Here is a 26,833-nt window from a genome sequence, read left to right on the forward strand (position 1 = left end):
ACAGTCTGAATCCGGTCGTCTCGAGCTAAATGCGCCACAGCAAGTTGATAAGCAGTGCAGTGTACAGAGAGGTCGTCGGCTTCGCCAAGCTTTCGCTATAGTTCGGTGAAAAAAGGCATAGACAAAACGAATTCCAGTTACACAACATGGTGAAACTCGCTTTCAACTCTGCTCTCGGACAGAAGGATTTAATAAAGGAGGAGAAGGATGAAGCGTTGATCCCTCAGGATGTGGTGAGTTTTGTTAGCACAAACGCTAACCGGCCATTGAGATGAAAAACAACGTTAATAGCAATGTTGCTTTTTGTCATTAAATTCTTAACGTGTTTATTTGTTGTAATGGTGGTCGGTCAGAGTGTATAGATAAACATGACAACATTAAATTAATACATAAAGAAGTCATTTTTACAAAAATAAAGTAAATAAAAACAGTTGATGTTTGACTGGAATATAGACGTTGTTTACATCAGTGTGACTGAAACACAGACAATGTTTGTTTGGGTTTTGTAAGGATTATAACGGTATTTTTTGTCTGATAGTTTTGTTTTTGTGTGTGTAGAGGGAAGCCATCTCCTGCCTTGTGTGTGTGTGTGTGTGTGTGTGTGTGTGTGTGTGTGTGAGAGTGTGTGAGAGAGAGAGAGAGAGTGAATGTCAGACAGCTTTGAGCTTACAGGAAAATGGCCGACAGTTCAACACAAACACCATGATAAATACACAAAAATCTTATATTTTCCATCAAGATTCCTAATACATGCACATGCAATGTTCAGAAATATAAAAAATATTGCATTAAAAAAATGCATGCACAAAGGTGTGTGTGTGTGTGTGTGTGTGTGTGTGTGTGTATGTGTATAATTATGCATTGCACTTTTAAATGCATGTTCTAGCAGCCTGATGCATGTCTGTGCAGTCATTGCCGTATTTAAAATTAAACACAAGTTCATTTAAAATTAGATTTACATGTAAAGGTTTGTGAGTGTATAAATTTGTCCCTTGCACTTCCTGAATAGGTTGCAGTCGTAAACATAGTAAAATCAGGAAGAGGAAGGACATGTTTAGCCAGCTTATCGTGGGAGACTTTCATAATTGTGAGACCTGCTCCCACTCAGATGCATGTACCGTCTGGCTGCTGCTGTTCCTCAAATACGATCATCAGCTGCCACTGAGGATGAGTCAGCGCCTAGTGTGCGAATTGGGTTGATAATCAAGAAGAAGAGGTCTTGAATCATTCATAAGACACTGTTGTGTCTGCTGAAACACTGCCACTGCTATCAGACCAACGGTGCAGCCTGATCTCACTGGCACTGTTTCAGCAAGGAGCGTTTCGGAAGGAGAAATCGATTCAGAAGATTTCATGCATGGAGTAATGCTCCTTACCTTTAGACATGTCTAGCAATCAGAGACTCTAATACTTATCTAAATCGGTTAAAAGGTATCAATTCATCATGAGATAAGCTGAAAAGATCGTGCTGTGTGGTCTGAAATCCTCTGTCACACAGGTGATCAAAGCCTCACTGAACTTGTGGCTGGAGCCGACTACCAAAAACAGCCATCTCCGTTCCTTCGAAAAACTCCTGAAGGCTCTGGTTATTTAAACAAAGACGTCTCTGTTAGCTAAGCTGTAATCTGCAGTGTGTGTCTGTGTGCGTGAGGGTGTATTTGAAATAGCTGTGTTTGTGTGTAAAGTGTGAGTGAATCTTTGAAGCCTTTTGTTTTCAACTAATTTTTTTACAAACTCCACAACAGGAAGTGCATTCATGCAACCAGAACGCCACATGAACATGGGATATTGATGCATTTGTGTATAGTTAAATAGATAGAAAGAAATCAAATCTAAAATGATAGAAAACGTAAATGTATTTAGCCGAATATTGCATTAGGATGATTTTGGATGTCTTTTCTGTAGTGCCTTCACCGATAATAAAGTGTGGATTGGTGTCTTAGATTGTGGCAAACTTCAAAGAAAATCATTTGAATATATCTTTAAATATTTGCTTAATCAACATTTATAGTTTATGTACAGTTTTTTTTTATTTTTAGGTTTTTGGACTTATATATGTATATATATTATATATATATGTGTGTGTGTATATGTATGTATGTGCACATACAATTTCATATTATACTTTATTTTAAAGTGTCATTGTTACAGTGTAATTACACAAGTAAATACTGAGTAGTATTAATTATAATATTAATTATATTATATTGCAATAAGGTCACGGTTTGGTTTATGGTTAGCCTAGTTGCTTGTAATTATGCATAATGCACTGCTATTACTATAGTAAGTACATGTAGCATGTACAGGTGCATCTCAATAAATTAGAATGTCGTGTAAAAGTTCATTTATTTCAGTAATTAAACTCAAATTGTGAAACTCGTGTATTAAATAAATTCAATGCACACAGACTGAAGTAGTTTAAGTCTTTGGTTCTTTTAATTGTGATGATTTTGGCTCACATTTAACAAAAACCCACCAAATCACTATCTCAACAAATTAGAATACTTCATAAGACCAATAAAAAAAATTTTTTTAGTGAATTGTTGGCCTTCTAGAAAGTATGTTCATTTACTGTACATGTACTCAATACTTGGTAGGGGCTCCTTTTGCTTTAATTACTGCCTCAATTCGGCGTGGCATGGAGGTGATCAGTTTGTGGCACTGCTGAGGTGGTATGGAAGCCCAGGTTTCTTTGACAGTGGCCTTCAGCTCATCTGCATTTTTTGGTCTCTTGTTTCTCATTTTCCTCTTGACAATACCCCATAGATTCTCTATGGGGTTCAGGTCTGGTGAGTTTGCTGGCCAGTCAAGCACACCAACACCATGGTCATTTAACCAACTTTTGGTGCTTTTGGCAGTGTGGGCAGGTGCCAAATCCTGCTGGAAAATTAAATCCGCATCTTCAAAAAGCTGGTCAGCAGAAGGAAGCATGACGTGCTCCAAAATTTCTTGGTACACGGGTGCAGTGACGTTAATTTTCAAAAAACACAATGGACCAACACCAGCAGATGACATTGCACCCCAAATCATCACAGACTGTGGAAACTGGACGCTGTAAAATAAAATTGTTCCAAAAAATAATACATATAAATTCTAACCCTAACATTAATAAATAACATAAATTATTCCACATACTATATAGTTTCATGTCTAACAATAGGGATGTAACAATTCACTCAACTCACGATTCGATTGACGTGTTTTTTTTTTTTTTTTTACAAATTATAAATAAATGTGTCCTTTTATTATTGCTTGGACAAAATGCTGCATGTTTCTTTGTTAAATTGAAATATAACACTATAATAATATACTAATTGTATACTGCGGAGCTGAATGAGACGCTTAAAGCATTTCCTTGGTTTCCGCTGTAATCAAAGCAGCGCTGCACTTATGAACTTTAATATGCATTTTACAGAGGCAAGATGAAAAGAAAAAATACCATCTAAACTTTTCTAAAAACAGTAAGTTCCCCTCAGACATGCATTCATATAAACTCCTACCCCTAAATGAATCGCGATTTGTTTAGCATCTCAACCGATTTGAATCGTCACATATTTGAATCGATTTTCAACCGGCTCGCGGTTAATCATTACATCCCTATCTAACAACAAATATTATAAACAAGTTAAACAACAGAATATTTTAGTATTTAAAAACAAATTTAACTAGCCATTTTTCAATTAAAGAATTTATCATAATATTAATACATTATCAAAATAATTGTTAGTTTGAGATCAATTTTCTATTTCCCTGTTTAATTGTCTTCTTGATGTGGCCACTTGCTTTATGAAGTATTTGAGGCTGATGGAGGTTCAGAGTGCACAGACCTGACTAATGGATTATAAAATGTGTTCGTTGACCATTTTCATTATTGATTAGTGTTTGCAGCCCTAATCATTTTCAAACAGACACAATCTGAAATGGGCCTATGTCTGTGGAAGCTCCGGAGGTTGGTGTTTACTGAACTAGAGGAGAGCTAATGATGACTAGACTCATTTAAATTGCAGCATTGTCATGGGAAATTTAGCACAGACTGCATCCCTTAGACACACCTGTAAACCAGTGGCGAGCGGCGACTTTTTTTTAACCGGGTATGCTGAGTGATAAGACACCCCCCCCCCCCCCCCCCCTCCTTGTTACTTCCTCAAAAAACACAGGAGAGCTAATGATGACTAGACTCATTTAAATTGCAGCATTGTCATGGGAAATTTAGCACAGACTGCATCCCTTAGACACACCTGTAAACCAGTGGCGAGCGGCGACTTTTTTTTAACCGGGTATGCTGAGTGATAAGACCGCCACCCCCCCATCAGCTATTAGGACACTCAAAAGGGATCACAGATGACAAATAAGAAACACCGTGGCAGATGTCGATTTAAAAGTATGCACATCTCCTACCTTATTTGTTAATGAAATTAATCTCCAATCCTTCATTTCAGGTTTATCCATTGTTATTTGAATGCAAGAAAAATATAGCTGGTTTTCCAAGTAAAAATCGCCAAATAAGGTTTACATGTAGTTACGTTATGATACAAAATCGGAGGGTGGGGAAGGGGGGATTCCCCTGGTCTATATGTCTCTCTGCATCAGCTAAATGATTTTTTATTCTCAGTGAATATGAGTCAAAACTCCCACCAGGGTGACACTGCTCCAATAACAGACCATGCAAAATACCCAAAAGTATTTAAAATATTGCAAAGTAACGTTGCATCCTTGCAAACAATAATAAAATCAGAGAAGGACTTCAACTGTAAGCGACACGAGTATACGCAAAACAAAGGGAACAATATGATGTTTGTTATTATTAAAAATGTATATAGCCCACGTTTTTATAAACATTTTTTTTTATTTACCGATAGGCAATAACGTTGACAATAACGTATATCTTCAACATACGATGTCTATGACCAAAAATGTTATATAGCCCACGTTTTTATAAAAAAAAATTTTTATTTACCGATAGGCAATAACGTTGACAATAACGTATATCTTCAACATACGATGTCTATGACCAAAAATGTAAGAAGATATGTTTTCAGTGAACTTAAAATTTGCTTTGCTTGAGAAAACAAAAATATACAGTTACAGTGTTTTTTTCTTTTGATTTAGTCAAGCTGGTTTTGCATTAAACACAATGTGATTTTCGGCAATCGAGATTTGACAGCCACAGCACATTTTTTTACGCTTGGGCGAGCGCTTTGCGAACTGCTTACCTCTTGCATTAAATCAGCCGCAGACCAGCAAATCACTGAGAACGTGCTACAATCCTGACGAGTCATAGCAACAGAGCGGAGCCGAGAAAGCTGCGGAGAATCCGCTCGCCCGGAAGCAAACGCAACTGACATAGATTTAAAGAAAATGACTGCCGTTTGGCAAATAAATCATTTTACATACTTACTCCTAACTCTTTAAGCTGTAAGTTACATTTCAAATGACAAGGGATCAACTTATAATCATGTTTATATAAATTATCCCGTTAACTTATTCTCTCAAATGTCATGGGTATGCGGAGCATTCGCAGCTTATATGGACGGAACGCCACTGCTGTAAACAAACCTTTCTTTATATTATAGACGTTTCCAGCTGAAATGTACTCATTTATGTTGCTCATAATTTCCCTGGAGTCTGCAATATGAATTGTGAAAACACAGGAAAGCTTGGCTACTTTATCTTCTTTTGCTCTCATTATGTTGTGTGAAAAATATGACAAAAACAAATGAGGACGCAAAAGATTTGGTGCCAAATTGTCGTCATATTCAGTCTGATTTATTTTCACTTTCGTCCTTGTTCATCAGTCACTGTGTCAGCTGATGTTTTGTTCATTTGGATCATGCAGTGTGTTTGTTCCTGTTGGTCTCTGGAGGAAGGTTGGAAATTTCCTAGTATCTGTTGCACACAATGCAATTATTTTGTACAAAGCCACTCCCAGGCTAAATGCACTCACAGATCAAATCTATGAAAACTCTCTCCTTTAACACAAATAAACACATGCAGGTGCACTAGTGAAGTGGGATCTGTGGGGATTGTAGAGAGAAAACTGTGAACAGTTGGAAACAAAAACACAGTTCCCGACAGTAGTTCCTGAACACATGGCGTCATAGATGAGACCATATATTACGTAAAGATTGATTGTCTTTGCCAAAGCTATAAGCTAAATGTAGCATGTATTGTTGAAGTCATCAACTGCTTAAAGAAACATCATTTTTACTAGGAGCATATAATTACATTTTCTTCCTGTGTGTGTGTGTTTAAAGGATGTGGAGGACGGTCTTCGAATCAGGCAGCAGTCCAGGGCCTGGTGCTGGTGCATGTGTTTGGGTCTGGCCCTCATTCTGTCTGGCGTGGTTGTGGGCGGAGCTTACCTGTACAGGTATTACTTCATAGAGGTAAGAGAACCATTTCCATCAGCTGCACCACATGAGAACTCAGAATAAAAATGTGAATCTGTCGGGTCCTTAAAGTATTAAAGGGGTCCTATTATGCTCTTTTACGAAGTCTTGATTTTGTTTTGGGGGTGTACTAGAACAGGCTCTCGTACTAGGTTGTTCGAAAAACACATTATTTTTCACATATTTTACATTATTACAACACCTCTCTCCCCAGTCTGGCATGAACGGCTCGAATAGTTCCTGTATCAAATGAAGGCCCGCCTTCTGAAATACGAAATGTGCTGTGATTGGTTAGCTGGGCTAGTGTGTGCTGTGATTGGTTAGCTGGGCTAGTGTGTGTTGTGATTGGTTACCTGGGCCAGTGTGTGTTGTGATTGGCACCACTCGGCGCCTGGTCCGGAAATGTCACCCCCCCCTTACCATAGCCGCCTGTGAGCTTCAGTGTAAATATTGCGTCAAAATCAAATCAATTTGAGCGTGATTTAAACCCGGATGATTGTAAACACTCTAAGTTCGTCTGCCTTGGGAAAGCTAGTGTGTCTCCGACATAGTGATAACACTCGTTGCCTTCTCTAGTGCAGCTCAACCAGGTCTCGTCCCATTCGTCGGTATTTGATACCACAAATCCCGGAAAATATGCTTTGTAGTCCAAACGAGTCGTTTGTTGTAGTTTTTGAAAAGTGATTTCTGTTAAATAAAATATCTCCTTTTGAAGTGGACTTTGAGCTTTGTAACTTTGCAGATCTTTTTTTATGCTCAAACAGCAACATTACAGACTAACTAAAGTTGAAAAAGTGAAAAAGCATAATAGAGGACCCCTTTAAAATTAAGATTTACTTCAAAATTTAAGGCAATAAAAAGTCCAAACATAGATTCAGTGATTTCTTTGTCAGTATGATTAAAATTCTTCCATGAAAAAATTTAGTAAAAAAATCATACCTTAAATTGTTTTTTATTGAATTTTAGCTTTGTTTTTTAGTTTTTGCATTGCATAAGTTCACCATTTAAAAAATATATATATAAAGCAGCTTTGTATTGTTACAATGTTAGTAGTATATTTTTAAGTTGTATGGACAGAGGGGCAGGCCAAAATCAAAAGTGCATTATGGGTGTTGAAGTTTTTGACTAATGGAAATGCCACAGCTCTATTTCTATGTAGCAACGATTTCATTTTATTAAAAGCTTATCTTGTCATCGGTGAATTACCGCTTTAAATGTTACTAATCTACATTGTAACAATTGCTATATAGTTCAAATTATGGTTACTCTAGAAATGAAAAAAATATCTCGGCATAATGAATTTCATCAAAATGCAAAAAAATTGTTAGGATGTTTTTGTATGTCAATTAGAAAAGGGGCAACACTCGCTCTTATCAGACATCAAGAACAGCAGTAACATTGCTTTATACAGTCTTGCAATCAGCAACAAGTGTGCTGCTCTGCCAAGTCGGGGAAGTCTGCCAAGTTTGTTTTTTTCAATCTTTTTTTCAATGGAAGTCACTCCCCGAATTGGCAGAGTAGCACACCTGTTGCTGATTGCAAGACTGTATAAAGCAATGTTACTGCTGTTCTTGATGTCTGATAAAGGCCTGGATAATGGCCGAAACGTCACATATATTTTAACCAATTAAAAAAAGTTGTATTTCTTCATAAGTGAGTGTTGCACCTTTTCTAATTGACATAGATTTTGAATTTCGGTTGCACCTCCTCTTTTGTTGGTAGAGCACCTCTTTTCAGTAGTTTTTGAATATAGGATGTTTTTGTACCTGTATCTCCCATATAATTAACCTAGCTGATGTGGGGTGAAAACCTTACTATTTATTTAAATAAATATATATTTATTTTTTTATCTTTGGTTACAAAATTGTTGCAAACTTTAAAAATCATTGATGTCTTAAAGGCACAATATGTAAGATTTTTTTAAATTAAAATATTCAAAAACCACTAGAACAGTGTTATGTATTTTGCTGGCTTGTGTACTTACATTATCCCAAATGTTTCGAAGAATGTTTAAATCCAGAGAAATAAGCCATTTTAACTAGTGACACGGAGCGTGTCTATAGTGTCATTGTGTCGCCTGCCAATGACGTCATAACCCCTCGATTTCCGGTTTTGTTTTGTAGAAAACATGGAAACACCAAAGACGCTTTAATATGTTGTGCGTTTTAATAGACCGGTGACGACCACACAGAGTAGCATTATAACAGAACTTTCAAATGTATCAAGTATGATAAAACAGCGCTGCTTTACCCCACATACGCACGACCGGAAGGAGCGGAAGCGGTCGACTGTGGCATAATAAAAGCTCCGCTGCTTTCGAGTCGTGTGTCGCGCTCGTTCAGCGGCCTCGTTTCGCTTCGACGGCTTTCAGCCTCACCCTGCTTCATTCTACTACGTTAATAAATCATTAGCTCATCCATGAACATGATTTCTGCCCGAGTCCCGTCGGATTGCGTCGGCTGTGGGGATGAAGACCACAACTCCCATGATTCCACACTCAGTCACCGCGTCATCAAACTACACCTTTGTCTATTTATTTATTTTGAATACGTGCCCTCTAGCAGCGAAAATTACATATTGTGCCATTAAGTTCCATTTCTTCAAACATTCTGAAACATCTAACAGAATGATATGTGTCTAGTTGATCACTGAAAGAATGTCTATTCACAATAATGGTCTTCAGGAGGAGAGGATGTATTTCTGTGGGGTGAACTACCGTGAGGAAAATTACAAGATGCAGGACAGCCAGGAGGAAACCGACATGGATTTGCCAGCCGCATCCAAGAGGATTGAGGAGAGAGTGAGGGTTCTGGAGGATGAAGGCGTGGAGCTCATTAACATCCCGGTGCCCAAGTTCAGCGACAGTGACCCTGCTGACATCGTTCATGACTTCAACAGGGTGAGAGCAGATATTTATCTCCCTCACAAAGCCATACATTCACACATTTCATCAGATTCCCAAAAATAGACTACTTCTACCAAAATAGTAACATGCTGGTTTTCCTTCTCTGCTTTTAGAGACTGACAGCCTATCTGGATCTGCGTCTGAACAAATGCTACGTCATTCCTCTCAACACTTCTGTCGTGATGCCGCCCAAAGACCTCCTGGAGCTTCTTGTCAACATCAAGGTAACTGCAGCAACACTGCTATCTTATATTTGAGCTTCTTCAAAATAGCCATCCTTTAGTCTGCCAAAAAACCTTGTGAATTGCCTACTTAGACACTTGAATAATGCCCAGAAATGAAGTCTAGGTTGTGAACTGGCAAGGCTTTGCAACACGGTTGTAGTCTGTTGTTCAAACATGTGACTTGTGTAACTTTTGTTGTGTTCGCAGGCTGGAACATACCTGCCGCAGTCCTACCTGGTGCGTGAACAGATGATAGTGACCGGGAAGTTGGAGCATGTGGATCAGCTGGGTTACTTCATCTACAACCTCTGCAGAGAGAGAGACACTTACAAACTGGAGCGCAGAGAGACCGTTTTTGGTAAACGCATGAATCTGACTATACTTTTGGCGAGCAACCCATTGTTCAAAAGTTCATTACACACTAACTTTTACAGTCGATGTTTGCCAATTAAGACTTTGTCTCATTTATGAGTCTTTACTAGGGAGTTTTTTTTATTTTAAATTTTATAATGTTACAAAATCTCTTATTTATTTTTTCAAAATATATTTATTGGCTTTGGTTTGAACAACAACAACAACAAAAAAAGACATTCCAAACCATTAAAACCACTGAAGCAAAATAATAGAATTAAATAAAATAAGGTAAAATAAATGTACATTTTTCATACATGTATTATTTAGCCATTTACAGATTTCTATTTCAAATAATGAAATTATTTCAATGCTGTTCTATTCAAACTTTCTATACTTCAAAGCATCCGGAAATAAAAAGTATCACAAGTTCAACAAAAATATTAAGCATCACAACTGTTTTCAACATTAATAATAATAATTTTTTTAAATAATAATTGTACGTTTTAGTAATTTAGTTTTGTCATTTTCTATTCCTTTTTTAAAAATATCTGTGAAGTTACATTTTTATTCAGTTATTCAGTTTTAGTTCTTTTAGTACATCAAGGTAAACTATATGAAAATGAGAAATGCTCCCTTGGTGACTAGCAGAAATTAATATATATCATGGTACATCATGGTTTCTTCATAAATATGAAGCAGCACAACTGTTTTCAACATTGATAATAAGAAGCTTTAGCAGCAAATCGGCATATTAGGATGATTTCTGAGTAATGATGCTGAAAATTTAGCTTTGTCATCACAGGAATAAATTATATTAAAATAGAAAATAAATATTTTAAATTGTTGAAAAATTTGAGAGTATTAAATTGTTTACTCTATATTTTTTAAACAAATAAATGTAGCCTTGGTGAGCATAAGAGACTACTTTCAAAAATATAAAAAAATCTTACCAAACTCATATAAACTAATATATATATATATATATATATATATATATAGGGATGCACGATATATCGGCCACCATATCGGTATCGGCCGATAAATGCTAATTTTTTCTGTTATCTGTATCGGCCTGATAAGAAAATTTGGCAGATATCTTAAAGCCGATAAATAATGCTGAGCAGCATTAACTACACAGAGCCGTTGTTCACAGACGAGCTGCGCAAAAAATTGTGCAAATATGATCGTGGTTTTGCGCAGCTCGTAAGTGAACAACGGCTCTGTGTAGTTAATGCTGCTCAATGTGAAAGCCCGCAGGTGATGGAGATTTACCGCTGATTACATAACTGGCTTTCTAATAAGATGCGCGTTAAATATCGCATGCGATTTATCGTGCAGCCCTAATATATATAAAATTTATTAATTTTAAGATTACATGTTGACATAAATGTCAGATATTGAGCTCTGAAACAAGCCACATACATTCACCATACCATTTTTCTCTTTTTTTCACAGGTATCCAGAAGCGAGAGGCTCTCAACTGCCACAAGATTCTCCACTTTGAGAACAAGTTTGTGGTGGAGACGCTTATCTGTGAGCCGTAGGGGGGGGTGAAGACAGCTGGGTAACAAGATAAAACCACTTTTGACAAATTCCACTCTGACCCTTCCTCTCCTTCCATTAAACCTCTTCCCGTTTCCCCCGTTTGTGTGCGTGGGAGTGTGTGCTGATCTCAGATTTGTTTCTCTGTATAGCAACAATCAATATTACAGAGAGAGAGAATGAGACTGAATGCCAAGAGCAATATAATGCGTAGAAACATTTGTGTGTAGGCAAACATTTGGACCAGTTTCTCTCTCTTTGTAAGCATTTTTCTGTGTCTGGGTTTCTGTTAAGCGGGCAGTTTAAAGTCTCCAACAGGGTGTGTGGGGTGTGATGTATGAAAATAACTAGTACCAAGTTGACCATGGGAGAGGGAAGGACTCGCAGAGGATAAATTAGTGTACATTTAAAACTGTGAACTGTCACAGATACCAGATTATATACTGGAAAATATATTTGGCTTGAGATTTGTGATATATGGCCAATTATCACATGTAGGAAATACACATAGAATTGATTTTTGTACTAGTTAATCTTTAGTCTAGATTTTTATTTTAAATGACAGATTTTGCTCTGCTGTAAGCTAATACACTGCTAAAACATCCTATAGTAATCTGGAGGATGCAAAACATTTTTTTAAATCTTAAATATCAAAAAGCGTTAAAATGTCAAATTGCAGACTAATAAAATGTTAACTATTATGTAATTTAGGGGCTGCTGAGGTATTGGGGGTAGACTGATGGATGAACTATGTAAAGGTTGTTTAAATTTACTAAAATGTCTACAAAGTTCAACAAGAGTTGGAATGATTTATACTTTGCACATAACCCAAAAGGTTTTGATGTTAAACATATTAATACTAATAAAAATTTGACCGCTCAGTTTGCTCATCTTCATTTCTGCTTTTTCTTAAGAAGAAAATCTTGATGTAGTTGTAAACTCAGTTATTTTAGTGTAACTGAAATACTATTATAGTTTTTATTAGTATTTTGAGTTAGTTTTATATTTTCTGTTTTCATATTAATTTTAAAGTTGAATAACTTTGTCATTTTTCTTTTCCTTTTTCTCTTTAATGTGCCTATGTAGTTTAATGTTTCAGTTTTAGTTTAGTACCTAAATGAAATCTAAATGAAAATGAGAAATGTTGCCTTGGTGACTAGCAGGAATTAATATTTTTTCTCTTTAATGTGCCTATGTAGTTTAATGTTTCAGTTTTAGTTTAGTACCTAAATGAAAATGAGAAATGTTGCCTTGGTGACTAGCAGGAATTAATATCATGGTTTATGCATAAATATTAAGCAGCACAACTGTTTTCAACATTGATAAGAAATGTTTCTTGAGCACCAAATCAGCATATTAGAATGATTTCTGAAAGATCATGTGACACTGATGACTGGAGTAATGATGCTGAAAATTCAGCTTTGCATCACAGGAATAAATTACATTTTAAAATGTTACAATAGAAAAGTTATTTTAAACTGCAATGCTGTTTTCACAATATTACTGTATTTTTGAGTGGATAGATGCAGCCTTTGTGAGCATAACAGACTTCAATAAAACATTTTAAAATGTATGCATATATATGTGTGTGTGTATTCATTATATATACACATGAGATGCTGTGCCAGGAAGTGAATGCTTCAACATAATTTTCTTCAATAAAAGTGCTTCACTATATTTAATATTCTGAATATTACACATTTTACTGACAGATTTATGTAAATGTGAATAAGGTGCAGAAAAGTAAGGCCTTGGAATGGCATTGCGCATTAGTAAAAAAAATATATTCTCATTTATGTTTATTTGAAATTAATTTTGAAAGACATTTCTATATAACCACTTCTAATTTCACTTAAAGGTGGGGTAAGTGATTTCTGGTAGCCAATGTTGATATTTCAAATCACCAAAACAAACACGCCCCTACCCCTAAAGGGTCTCGCCCCTATTTTGATAGCTCCGCCCCACACATACGCACGCAACCCAGGCAATTAGTTCTGTGAAACAAAGCAAAACCAATGTTACACCGTGTCTACACCGGACGCGAGCGGCATGGTGCGGCCCGACACAATTCTATAGAACTCCTTATAATCAGTGATGCTGTCTACACTGGATGCCGCGCGGCACGACAAATCCCCGACAGAAAATTGTTGCTGCGTTCTATTTATGACGTCCAGCTGTCGCGGCGCTACTCACCTATCGAGATAAACAAAGCAACCTATCCAATATTTACACGGGTCCTACTTCTTGCCTTATCGTAAGCCTTTCTGTTCCCACAGACGTTGTCCTCCGAGGGTTTTTTTTTTTTTTTTTTTTAAATCCGCCATCTCTATCTTTCTGTCGCTCGGCTCAGCTAATGTCCATCCTGTGCACTAAGCGCTCTCTCCTCCGCATCATGAGTAGACACGCCCCTTACTGCTGATTGGCTACAACTTTGTTTTGGTACTCGGCCCGTTTTTGAAAAAAAATACATACCCCACCTTTAATATAAAACCCTAGAGCAAAACGACTAAATTTCCCTTTACCTAAGAGGATCTCAGCAGTGTAAGGACTGCTCTGGATGACAGATAAATCTAACCAGAAATAAAATTCCTCATACAACCATGTCTGGTTCTTATCCTCTCCAGACCAGCAGAAAACCTTCTACGACCCTTGACCTTGGAGGAAGTGTGAGCAAGTAGACCAGATATATCCAGTTTATTCTCCATCAGCAGGAAAATCACAGAAATGATCAACATGCAAGACTCGATTCACACACCCTCAGCACAGACTGTTCATTGAAAATAAAGATTTGCACACAGACAAGCAAGTCAGTCACCAATGATCCAGAAACGGTGAAAATCAATCGGTTTCACACTCACACACTTACATATAGACATCAAAGTACTTGATAAAAAAAAGTCTCTGTGCATTAATACAGTTTGTTCCACATTATCTGCATGTGGGTACGAGGAGATTTTAAAATTTGGGCTGGTTTCAGTTTAATATCTCTTCATTCAAAAATCAGTTCTTCACATTTTATAAGGTCTCCCTAAGATCACGTTTCTCTCTTGTGCTTTAAAAATCTATAGCTCGTCGACTTTGGACTTTCTAACTGTGCCTTTGTTATTGCAGATAAATGTGGTTCTCTTGTCTCTACACCAGTCATACACCAACACAACAGTATTTCTATAATATAAATCAATATATAACATACATATAGAATAGTCTTGCATCTTTAAGTCCGCAGTTGGTCAAAGGGATGAATCGGAGGTTAAAGATCACAATACACATGTTCATCCTGAAGACAAACTTGAACTTGAGATTCAAGAAACAAAAATATGACCATCTACGAACATTTCTTTATGGCACCAACTTCCTGAACAATTTAATAGTGTTCTTTACTTTTTATCATACATACAAAGAATACACATACTTGCAAATATTTCAAGCAATAAAATCTTGGAAAGCAATGAATGTAAAGGAATGGTGAAAAAGAAGTATTTTAAGGTTGTAGTCGGTCCCAAACGCCACTGAAATGCTTTGGTATATCCTCCTGCTAAAGATATCTAACTGAACTGCACTCAAAATGTAACGGTTTAAACGAAATTCAACTACCAACACAATGAAAAACTAAAGCAATCCATGCGTCTCTGTTACCTGGCACAACAATATGCATAAAATCCCTGTTCTGTCATTCTTGGCAAAAGCTTCTCTTGTCAGTTGCTGGTCAGTGGACAGCACACGGTTAAGAAGTGATGGCCATCTTCCAATTCCGTGATGACATGAGAAAGTACAACTGTCCTTCTACTTGTCAGACCCATTCCTCCAGAGTAGAGACGGATAGGAGCGAAAGCAAAGCGATCACTATAAACACAAGTCAAGCAAACCAACACTTTTCTGATACATGATTGAAATTAAGAGATTAATAAATGTTCCTAATGTATTTATCTTACGCAACAGTTTTTCCGTTAAAATCTTCCTTTTCCTGCAGCTCTCAGTCTGTTTGTCTGCAACAAGCCTGTGCATAATGTAGTGTAGCTGAATTAATTTGTGTTTGTGTGTGCACTCAAAAGAATGAGGAAGATGATGGACAGGGGAGCAGTGGCGCCACCCGGTGGCTCAGTCTCCGTAATGCATGATGGAGTCCACGTAGTTCCCGGGGAAGAGGCCCGTGGTGCCGCTTGTCACGCCCTCGAACCAGCCGTCGTCGTTCTTCTTGATGACGTAAATGATCGCCCCCTCCTGGAAGGATAGCTCATCTTCTTTGTCGCACGTGTAGTCGTAAATCGCCACCACTGTTGCGAATGGTGTGATAAAAATAAGAAAAACAATGTCTGGTTATGTTTTTATTGTAATTACGTATTACACCATGACAGACTGTGCTACACTCTAAATATTGTATATTGTGATGCTGTTGTTATAAACAATTGATCAGCTGTGAATATACTCCTCTCATACCTTACTGCTATTTAAAAAATGTTTACTACATAATAAAAAATGTAACGAAAATTTTTTAAGAATGCACAATATCTGCATCATATCGGTTATAGGCCGATATTACAGATTTTTTTTCCCATTTATCTCTATAGTGAATATAAAATACTTACATATTCACTACAGAGCTGAATGGGGGGAAAAAATCGGTAATATCGGCCTATAACCAATATGATGCAGATTGTATTACATTGTAATTATGTATGCCACTGTTAAATGTAGTATTATTATTTTTTTATGTCTATATAGTTTTTATTCATTTTATTTCAGTATTACTTATTTTAGTTAAACTAAATTAAAATGAGAAATGTTGCCTTGAAAACTTTATTTCAGTCAATATTTATTATTTATTTAAAATAATGTTTTATTTTTTTAATGATGTTCAGTTTTAGTTGTAATAATGTAATAACACTGTATCCATTTTTCATACTGTACATTACTGCCTAAATTTACTTTTAATATTTAACATGATTTTTTGGTTTTGTGTTTTATTTTTATGTAGTTTTTATTTCAATTATGTATATATTTAGTATTTACTTGTAATATAAGTGACTGATTTGAATTTTGTGTTTTTTTTATTCATATAGTTTTTATTATATTATTTCATTTATATATTACTATATTTACTTATCATGTATGCCATAATATAAAAATAATTTGCACTGGCCAGATTTTTAATACCCTACAAATTAAATTAAAATTTAAAAACCTACAATTTTTTATAGAAGCCCATCTCCACTACAAGAAAAAAAAAATCACGCTTTGGCAAAAAAAGACATAATTATGACATAAAAAGTCATTAGCTAAAATTCACAATGACACAAGAAATGTTGACTAATGTCATTGAGTTTTTATCTCATAATGTCACTCATTTTGACTTGTCGATTCCAACTTATGTCATAATTACGATTTACCAAAGCTTGATTTTCTTTTTCTTGTGTAGCAAAAATGGGCTACCACATATTTTCAATAAAACGTATAAACTAAAAAAAAAATAATAATAATAATTGAGATGAACAAGTAACATTTATGATAACGTTGTCAGATTTCATTGCTGGTCTGATATACATTATTGAAATGCAATCATGACCAACAGTGTTTTTTGATCCTTCTCCATTCAAATCGATAGGAGCATTCCTACATGGCCAAACCAGTGTTTACTGTACACTCTGAGAAACAGCTAGAAATAAAAGCTAAAAACAGTAGCGTACCTTTCTCCAGGTAATTGCGAGGGGCCCATGGCGGGGCTTCTTCAGCGTAGGGGTCACTGTACTCCACCACCGCTGACTCTTCCTCATCATCACCCTCCTCATCCTCATAGTCCTCTGGAGGAGGTGGAGGCGGGGTTGCTTCCTCAAACTCCACCTCTTCTGCTGGAGGCGGCGGTGGAGGAGCGTCTGAGACTAAAGGGATGAACAAATAATCTCAGACACAAGCTATTTCTGGGAGAATTTGCTAACTTCTTTTAGCAGATGTGAGACAAATGACTCATGCTGGATGGGGAAGGAGGAAAATGTGTTAATACAGAAATTAGGGAGTATTACATTTAGAGGGCAGAATTACCACTGACCTCAAAACAACAGTAATAAGCAAATTTTTTTGAAAAGGGAACTTCACTAAGGCCATGCACACACTACAGATAAATAAGGTCCAAGATAGTGTTTTCTCCACCACACCATCTAATAAATTATATGAATGTTATATGAAACAAAACAAATGATTAGTCTGATTTTTATACGCCCATTCTATAGAATTACTCAAAGAGTTAGCAGTAACTGAACCTTAAGTCATTACTTTGAGTCATGTCTGACTTGAAATGAAACAAGAAGTGTATTTACAGAACGTAGGCTGTTAAACAGCAACAGCTGAAAGATTCCAGTGTCACTTTATTAGAAAAAATATTTCAGTGTGTACGTGGCCTAACACTCCTCACCAGACAATCACAGATACTGATTACGTGCTTTGTATAATCTTACAAGGGTTTAATTTTATTTTGATTATCAATGTGTGTAACTTTTTAATAACCATAATGAAAGCGACAATGGATAATTTAGCTCAAATATTGGAAACAAGAACGTTCTAACTAAACTGTGTCACTAAGTATGTATATTGAATAATGTTAAAATTGATTTTTACACACTACAGATAAATAAGGTCCAAGATAGTGTTTTCTCCACCACACCATCTAATAAATTATATGAATGTTATATGAAACAAAACAAATGATTAGTCTGATTCTTATACGCCCATTCTATAGAATTACTCAAAGAGTTAGCAGTAACTGAACCTTAAGTCATTACTTTGAGTCATGTCTGACTTGAAATGAAACAAGAAGTGTATTTACAGAACGTAGGCTGTTAAACAGCAACAGCTGAAAGATTCCAGTGTCACTTTATTAGAAAAAATATTTCAGTGTGTACGTGGCCTAACACTCCTCACCAGACAATCACAGATACTGATTACGTGCTTTGTATAATCTTACAAGGGTTTAATTTTATTTTGATTATCAATGTGTGTAACTTTTTAATAACCATAATGAAAGCGACAATGGATAATTTAGCTCAAATATTGGAAACAAGAACGTTCTAACTAAACTGTGTCACTAAGTATGTATATTGAATAATGTTAAAATTGATTTTTATTTTTATGAATTTAATCATGTACTCAATTTCAATTTCCACATGCTCTTCTGATTGGCTGTGATTTGTGGTTGATTTTGTTGCATCTTGTAACCATATCACATCTGGAGTGGACAGACAAATTACTTGTTGCTGAAATCTTATCTTATTGGGTCTGGTTAGGACACACTGTTGGAAATTCCCCGCATGTCTTAAAGGGCTCATCGGATGAACATTTTCCACAAGTTGGTATGATTTATTAGGGTCTTCATGAAATGTCTGTAACATATTTTGCTTAAAAACACTCAATGGCTGTGTAAACAACACCCTTTTTGCCTTGTCAAAAACAGCTCTGCTCACACCAACCCGTTTTGGTGTATGCCTCTTTAAATGATAATGAGTTACTGTGCACCCCCAGTCCCCTTCCGGGATTTCCACTAAAAATCACTTGTCTCCTCTGAGGCTGGGACTCTAAATAATGATTTGTGTTCGTCTGTGCAGCCAATGACAGAACATTTAGCATGTTGCCTTGTCAAAAACAGCTCTGCTCACACCAACCCGTTTTGGTGTATGCCTCTTTAAATGATAATGAGTTACTGTGCACCCCCAGTCCCCTTCCGGGATTTCCACTAAAAATCACTTGTCTCCTCTGAGGCTGGGACTCTAAATAATGATTTGTGTTCGTCTGTGCAGCCAATGACAGAACATTTAGCATGTTTTCCACAAACTTTTGCCATGGCGTCAGAACAAGTACTGTTGCTTGAGAAAACAACAATTGCGGCTGAGTGCCGTGGGTGCAAACGTGCAGATTAATGGGCGGTAATATTATAATAAGAACCCCTTCCTACATCAGAGGGGGAGAGCAATCTGATCGGCTCGTTTTCTCACATGCTTGCAGAGAAAGGCTTACAAAACCAAAATAAACTAAAAAAAAAATAATAATAATAATTGAGATGAACAAGTAACATTTATGATAACGTTGTCAGATTTCATTGCTGGTCTGATATACATTATTGAAATGCAATCATGACCAACAGTGTTTTTTGATCCTTCTCCATTCAAATCGATAGGAGCATTCCTACATGGCCAAACCAGTGTTTACTGTACACTCTGAGAAACAGCTAGAAATAAAAGCTAAAAACAGTAGCGTACCTTTCTCCAGGTAATTGCGAGGGGCCCATGGCGGGTCTTCTTCAGCGTAGGGGTCACTGTACTCCACCACCGCTGACTCTTCCTCATCATCACCCTCCTCATCCTCATAGTCCTCTGGAGGAGGTGGAGGCGGGGTTGCTTCCTCAAACTCCACCTCTTCTGCTGGAGGCGGCGGTGGAGGAGCGTCTGAGACTAAAGGGATGAACAAATAATCTCAGACACAAGCTATTTCTGGGAGAATTTGCTAACTTCTTTTAGCAGATGTGAGACAAATGACTCATGCTGGATGGGGAAGGAGGAAAATGTGTTAATACAGAAATTAGGGAGTATTACATTTAGAGGGCAGAATTACCACTGACCTCAAAACAACAGTAATAAGCAAATTTTTTTGAAAAGGGAACTTCACTAAGGCCATGTACACACTACAGATAAATAAGGTCCAAGATAGTGTTTTCTCCACCACACCATCTAATAAATTATATGAATGTTATATGAAACAAAACAAATGATTAGTCTGATTCTTATACGCCCATTCTATAGAATTACTCAAAGAGTTAGCAGTAACTGAACCTTAAGTCATTACTTTGAGTCATGTCTGACTTGAAATGAAACAAGAAGTGTATTTACAGAACGTAGGCTGTTAAACAGCAACAGCTGAAAGATTCCAGTGTCACTTTATTAGAAAAAATATTTCAGTGTGTACGTGGCCTAACACTCCTCACCAGACAATCACAGATACTGATTACGTGCTTTGTATAATCTTACAAGGGTTTAATTTTATTTTGATTATCAATGTGTGTAACTTTTTAATAACCATAATGAAAGCGACAATGGATAATTTAGCTCAAATATTGGAAACAAGAACGTTCTAACTAAACTGTGTCACTAAGTATGTATATTGAATAATGTTAAAATTGATTTTTATTTTTATGAATTTAATCATGTACTCAATTTCAATTTCCACATGCTCTTCTGATTGGCTGTGATTTGTGGTTGATTTTGTTGCATCTTGTAACCATATCACATCTGGAGTGGACAGACAAATTACTTGTTGCTGAAATCTTATCTTATTGGGTCTGGTTAGGACACACTGTTGGAAATTCCCCGCATGTCTTAAAGGGCTCATCGGATGAACATTTTCCACAAGTTGGCATGATTTATTAGGGTCTTCATGAAATGTCTGTAACATATTTTGCTTAAAAACACTCAATGGCTGTGTAAACAACACCCTTTTTGCCTTGTCAAAAACAGCTCTGCTCACACCAACCCGTTTTGGTGTATGCCTCTTTAAATGATAATGAGTTACTGTGCACCCCCAGTCCCCTTCCGGGATTTCCACTAAAAATCACTTGTCTCCTCTGAGGCTGGGACTCTAAATAATGATTTGTGTTCGTCTGTGCAGCCAATGACAGAACATTTAGCATGTTTTCCACAAACTTTTGCCATGGCGTCAGAACAAGTACTGTTGCTTGAGAAAACAACAATTGCGGCTGAGTGCCGTGGGTGCAAACGTGCAGATTAATGGGCGGTAATATTATAATAAGAACCCCTTCCTACATCAGAGGGGGAGAGCAATCTGATCGGCTCGTTTTCTCACATGCTTGCAGAGAAAGGCTTACAAAACCAAATTTACTGGGTTCTTCTTTTCCACGTTTTCTGAGTTGGTAGATGCACCGGACACTCAATTATAGCACTTAAAAAGTCAGATTTTTCATCCGATGAGCCCTTTAAAGGTTTATAAGTTGTAGTTTAAAATCAATTTCCCTATGGAGAAAATGTAAGAAATGTTTACTTCCAGAACGTGGCTGTTGCTATCTATAAGTATATCCCTCCCACTAATACTAAACGCCTCTGACTAGAAATAGCAAATCACAGGTTCAAGAATGTGACGTGTACTAAAGTCGAATGCGATGTAAACTAATGTCGCTCCCAACTTCCGGTTTCAATAGAAAATCTGTCAACACAGGACTAAAAACTGCACCCATCAAGAAATTCATGGGGTCTTTTATAACCGAACATCCAAGGCGCCCATCAGAAGTGTAGATGTTTTTGAATTCTGTGAAATCTGTGGCACAGCCTGGTTATAAGTGATTCACTGTGCATTAAAATGATAACTAAAGCCTCGTTCAGACTGTCAGCCCAAATCCGATTTTGTGCATATCTGGATGGAATTTGATTTGAATAACTGACTGTCCACACAGTGTATCGCAACTGTTCATATCCGATTTGTGTGTCCATAAGTGCTCTTTTTTTTTTACGGAATGTGTATTGGTTTCTATGGTAATGCCGTTGCGTTGTTATGCCTACGCTAAAAACAACAGTAACAACAATACAGTTTGCGATACAGATGTTGTCTTACGACATTTCGTCTTGTGAGGCTACGGCAGAAACGCAGGAAGCTGGAATGTGCAGCTTTATTCCGTGCCGCCGTCTCTGCTACTTTCAAAACTCAAAGAGCTGCGTATATTAGCAGTATATTGTGTTTTTCCGCTTGACTTGCACTTCGCAACGACACAAGCTTGTTTCTGGCATGTTTTCTGCAAAAAACGTCTGACGTGTTTCCGTTTCACGTGGCATGAGGGCGTGAAAAAGCTACGCTAAATCCGATCTGACCGGTCAGACTGTCTTAACCGTGGCTTGTGTACTGCAAACACATACCAGCTTCATCACTGTGTCTGTCACGCGACTGTACCCCTTTCGGGCTCTGTATTTACATTTATTTTGAAAGATGAAGCTTGCGATTATGGTAAGGGGCGTTACATTTCCGACGAGTGCTTGCGGTGTTTGGCCAATCACAATGCACTGGGTCAGCTGGCCAATCAGAGCAGACTGCGCTTGTCAGAAGGAGGGACTTTGTAGAAAACGAAGCGTTTGAGAGAGGCAGGGCATATAGGACCTACAATAATGTACAGTATTTAAAAAATAATGTGTTTTTTGAACATTAAAGCATGTCAACATATTCTGTTACACCAAATACACAAAATAATGATCTTTAAAAAAGCATCATATGACCCCTTTAAGGGCTTTTCACACTGAAAGTGAAAATTCGGCGCGATGACTCTTTATTAATCGAAACAATAGATCCCTATGGGGCTATTCACATTAGGCTAGTGTTCATTCGAGGTGCGAAAAAGCGAGGATTTTTTTTCGTTCTGTGTGTCAATTTTTCCCCCGTCGCTCCACGATGAAACAGGCCGTCCAATCAGATTTGAGCTTAGATCATGTTCCAAGAGCAGCTGCTGTTGCACAAAAGGGTGAGAGCGGTGGCGCTATTTCGAAAACCAGTGTAAACAAACACCGAAGAAGAGTATCCCGGTAGAGAGAAGCAGTGGTGGACAGTAACGGAGTAGTTTTACTTCGTTTATTTTGAATAAATTTTACTTCACTACATTCCAAAGCATAAGACCGTACTTTTTACTTCACTACATTTCATAAAACATATCGTTACTCCTTATAATATATCACGTGCTCCGAGACGCAGAAGCGAGGTCGGATTCAAGAACGAACTGAATCTTTTCAATGAACCTTTTAAATCGGTTCGCAAATCACACCAAACGATTCATTCACGAATTAGAATGAACCGAATGCAGCTGTTCTCAAGTCGACAACTCACTGATTCAAATGAACCGTTTAGTGCGAGTCTCCAGTGAACTGAATTCACAAGTAAGAACCGGGAGATCATGTGAGCAATGCAAGCAAGTTACTAATGTCAAATTTTAGGATTAATTATTGTAACTGAAGATCATATTTAGGTCAAAACTGTCAGTTGTTTATGAACTAAATCTGCTGTAAAGGGTGATCTATTTAAGCCCACTGAAATGCTTGAATGCAGACACATCAACATCAGTGTCTCTATGTTTTAGGTAAAAAAAAAAAAAGAAACGTTAAAATAACACAGACTAAATAAAATAACTCATGCACGTTCATATTCCCCGCTGCCGTAACGTTAACAGTTTTATTAAAATGCTACACATTTAGCCCTATGTGACGTCTGTTTTTATATTGTTTATCAACAGTATAAATTTTTATATTGTTTTGATTAACTAGCCGAGTACAGATATGAATGTTTTTAGTGCGAGTCTCCAGTGAACTGAATTCACAAGTAAGAACCGGGAGATCATGTGAGCAATGCAAGCAAGTTACTAATGTCAAATTTTAGGATTAATTATTGTAACTGAAGATCATATTTAGGTCAAAACTGTCAGTTGTTTATGAACTAAATCTGCTGTAAAGGGTGATCTATTTAAGCCCACTGAAATGCTTGAATGCAGACACATCAACATCAGTGTCTCTATGTTTTAGGTAAAAAAAAAAAAAGAAACGTTAAAATAACACAGACTAAATAAAATAACTCATGCACGTTCATATTCCCCGCTGCCGTAACGTTAACAGTTTTATTAAAATGCTACACATTTAGCCCTATGTGACATCTGTTTTTATATTGTTTATCAACAGTATAAATTTTTATATTGTTTTGATTAACTAGCCGAGTACAGATATGAATGTTTATTCATAACCATACTGAAAATAAGTAAATATTGTTAGCTGATGCTAACTGCCTAGCTAACAAGCTTGCTGGTGCTAAGTTGAGGTAATTTTTAGATATAAAGTCCAAATATTTTTTATTCAACCACCTAGATCGATTACATCTGAGGGCAAAGAAAGGATGTGATGTGATGTTAAGAACATGGTAACTACAGTAATTATCAAAGTGGGAAGTGATGCACTCTGGGGGCATTTGGCCAGGGGTGTTTTTACACCACAGACAAGGTTTGACAAGAAAAAAATCATTATGAAAATATAATTATATTTTCCTTAAAATGTTCTTCTTAACTTCAGGCCGTATTCTCATGTCATATATAACTGTGATGTTCTGCAAAACAACAAGCTTTAAAACACTTTTTTCTTACTGGTGAAAATCAGACGGTCAGATCCGTTTTCTCTCAGGTACATCGCAGTGTAAGCTTCATAGTGAACATTACTACATCACTCTCGTCAACGTAGTCCATATCAACAACAAAAATATATCTTTACTCCATATAGTGGTTATTTTGGGAAAATCCCAGGTATTTTGAGCAGTAAGATTATAAAAAATATGTGCTAATATAAAATTAAATTAAGTAGCCTATATAAAATTGCAAAATAAATCTATATCAGTTCTTTTTTTTTACTTAAGTACATAAAAATAGAGTACTTTTGTACTTTCACTCGAGTAAAATTGAAAAAGGAGTACTTTTACTCTTACTGGAGTAATATTTTATAATACGTATCTGTAGTTTTACTCAAGTGCTTGATTTGTGTACTTCGTCCACCACTGCATATTACAGACATGTTGATTTCTGGGGCGAAATGGCCAATCAGATGCGTTTCAGTTAGTCAGAGTCCACTCACCGCTCAAAACGCCAGTTTTTGTTCAGTCCTGAGTTCTGCAAACTCGCAATTCCTCTCATTATAATGAACAAAGTGTAGACACAATGTAAATAAGAAATTAGGCTAATTGTGCTATGTAGAGAGATTCATTGATTATAGCGGAATTTTCTTACATTGCGATAAACTTAAATGAGTGACAGCTTTTTAGTGATTAAGGGAGCGCTCTTTGCATGCTTTCTTGGCTATATATAGTCCATTCAGAATTTGAATAAAAGTTTTGTTTTTCATGCTGCTAAGAGGACCAATGTGGAGTAAATGCTGCAAAGTTTCGGAGGTGCACTGTCTGACATAGTGATAATCATATTAATGGACTGGACAAAATATGATATGTCAAAATAGATGTGCACATAGGCTAAAACCCTCACTAATTTCAGAAGCACTGATAGTGATTTGGTTCTTGAATAGTGCCTGATCCTTCCGGAGCTCCTCCGTGGGACTCAAGACCAGTCTGTGGCACATCTATCTATCTCTTTATATAGCCTATATATATATATATGCTATATAAAGAGATAGATAGATGCGCCACAGACTGGTCTTGAGTCCCACGGAGGAGCTCCGGAAGGATCAGGCACTATTCAAGAACCAAATCACTATCAGTGCTTCTGAAATTAGTGAGGGTTTTAGCCTATGTGCACATCTGTTTTGACATATCATATTTTGTCCAGTCCATTAATATGATTATCACTATGTCAGACAGTGCACCTCCGAAACTTTGCAGCATTTACTCCACATTGGTCCTCTTAGCAGCATGAAAAACAAAACTTTTATTCAAATTCTGAATGGACTATATATAGCCAAGAAAGCATGCAAAGAGCGCTCCCTTAATCACTAAAAAGCTGTCACTCATTTAAGTTTATCGCAATGTAAGAAAATTCCGCTATAATCAATGAATCTCTCTACATAGCACAATTAGCCTAATTTCTTATTTACATTGTGTCTACACTTTGTTCATTATAATGAGAGGAATTGCGAGTTTGCAGAACTCAGGACTGAACAAAAACTGGCGTTTTGAGCGGTGAGTGGACTCTGACTAACTGAAACGCATCTGATTGGCCATTTCGCCCCAGAAATCAACATGTCTGTAATATGCAGTGGTGGACGAAGTACACAAATCAAGCACTTGAGTAAAACTACAGATACGTATTATAAAATATTACTCCAGTAAGAGTAAAAGTACTCCTTTTTCAATTTTACTCGAGTGAAAGTACAAAAGTACTTGATTCTTTATGTACTTAAGTAAAAAAGTACTGATAGATAGATTTATTTTGCAATTTTATAGTCTTAATTACTTAATTAAATTTTATATTAGCACATATTTTTTATAATCCTACTGCTCAAAATACCTGGGATTTTCCCAAAATAACCACTATATGGGGTCAATATATATTTGTGTTGTTGATATTATGGACTACGTTGAGGAGAGTGCTGTAGTAATGTTCACTGTGAAGCTAACACTGCGATGTACCTGAGAGAAAACAGATCTGACCATCTGATTTTCACCAGTAAGAAAAAAGTGTTTTAAAGCTTGTTGTTTTGCAGAACATCACAGTTATATATGACATGAGAATAAAGCCTGAAGTTAGGAAGAACATTTTAAGGAAAATATAATTATATTTTCATAATGATTTTTTTCTTCTCAAACCTTGTCTGTGCTGTAAAAACACCCCTGGCCAAATGCCCCCAGAGAGCATCACTTCCCACTTTGATAATTACTGTAGTTACCATGTTCTGAACATCACATCCTTT

The 26,833-nt window shown here is 36.7% G+C and overlaps 2 protein-coding genes and 1 long non-coding RNA gene across 13 annotated transcripts in view; 1 reads left to right on the forward strand and 2 right to left on the reverse strand.

Annotated features, from left to right (window-relative positions):
* Window positions 1-19: 19 nt before the first annotated feature.
* LOC107584788 (integral membrane protein 2B-like) lies at window positions 20-12,208 on the forward strand. Its single transcript, XM_016271541.1, has 6 exons — window positions 20-233; window positions 6,255-6,386; window positions 9,073-9,288; window positions 9,408-9,518; window positions 9,726-9,876; window positions 11,328-12,208. The coding sequence occupies exons 1-6, from the start codon at window positions 147-149 to the stop codon at window positions 11,414-11,416; spliced, it is 786 nt and encodes a 261-aa protein (XP_016127027.1). The 5' UTR covers window positions 20-146; the 3' UTR covers window positions 11,417-12,208.
* Window positions 11,705-12,764, reverse strand: LOC107584791 (uncharacterized). The gene is made up of 2 exons (XR_001609180.1): window positions 12,641-12,764; window positions 11,705-12,538 (listed from the first exon to the last, which is right to left on the reverse strand). It is a non-coding gene; the product is annotated as an uncharacterized lncRNA (long non-coding RNA).
* A 1,329-nt stretch (window positions 12,765-14,093) lies between these two features.
* The window catches only part of LOC107584785 (abl interactor 2-like), a 30,996-nt gene continuing 18,256 nt past the window's right edge, over window positions 14,094-26,833 (reverse strand). For all 11 annotated transcript variants that reach the window (XM_016271535.1, XM_016271529.1, XM_016271537.1 and 8 more), the window contains 2 exons: window positions 19,658-19,849; window positions 14,094-15,688 (listed from right to left, as the gene is read on the reverse strand). In XM_016271535.1, the coding sequence (XP_016127021.1) occupies window positions 15,513-15,688; window positions 19,658-19,849 (368 nt within the window). In that variant the 3' untranslated portion in view covers window positions 14,094-15,512. The remainder of the gene's footprint in view (window positions 15,689-19,657; window positions 19,850-26,833) is intronic.

The sequence above is a fragment of the Sinocyclocheilus grahami genome, unplaced genomic scaffold (assembly GCF_001515645.1).
Source record: "Sinocyclocheilus grahami isolate Dianchi unplaced genomic scaffold, SAMN03320097.WGS_v1.1 scaffold63.1, whole genome shotgun sequence".
Lineage (NCBI taxonomy): Eukaryota > Metazoa > Chordata > Actinopteri > Cypriniformes > Cyprinidae > Sinocyclocheilus > Sinocyclocheilus grahami.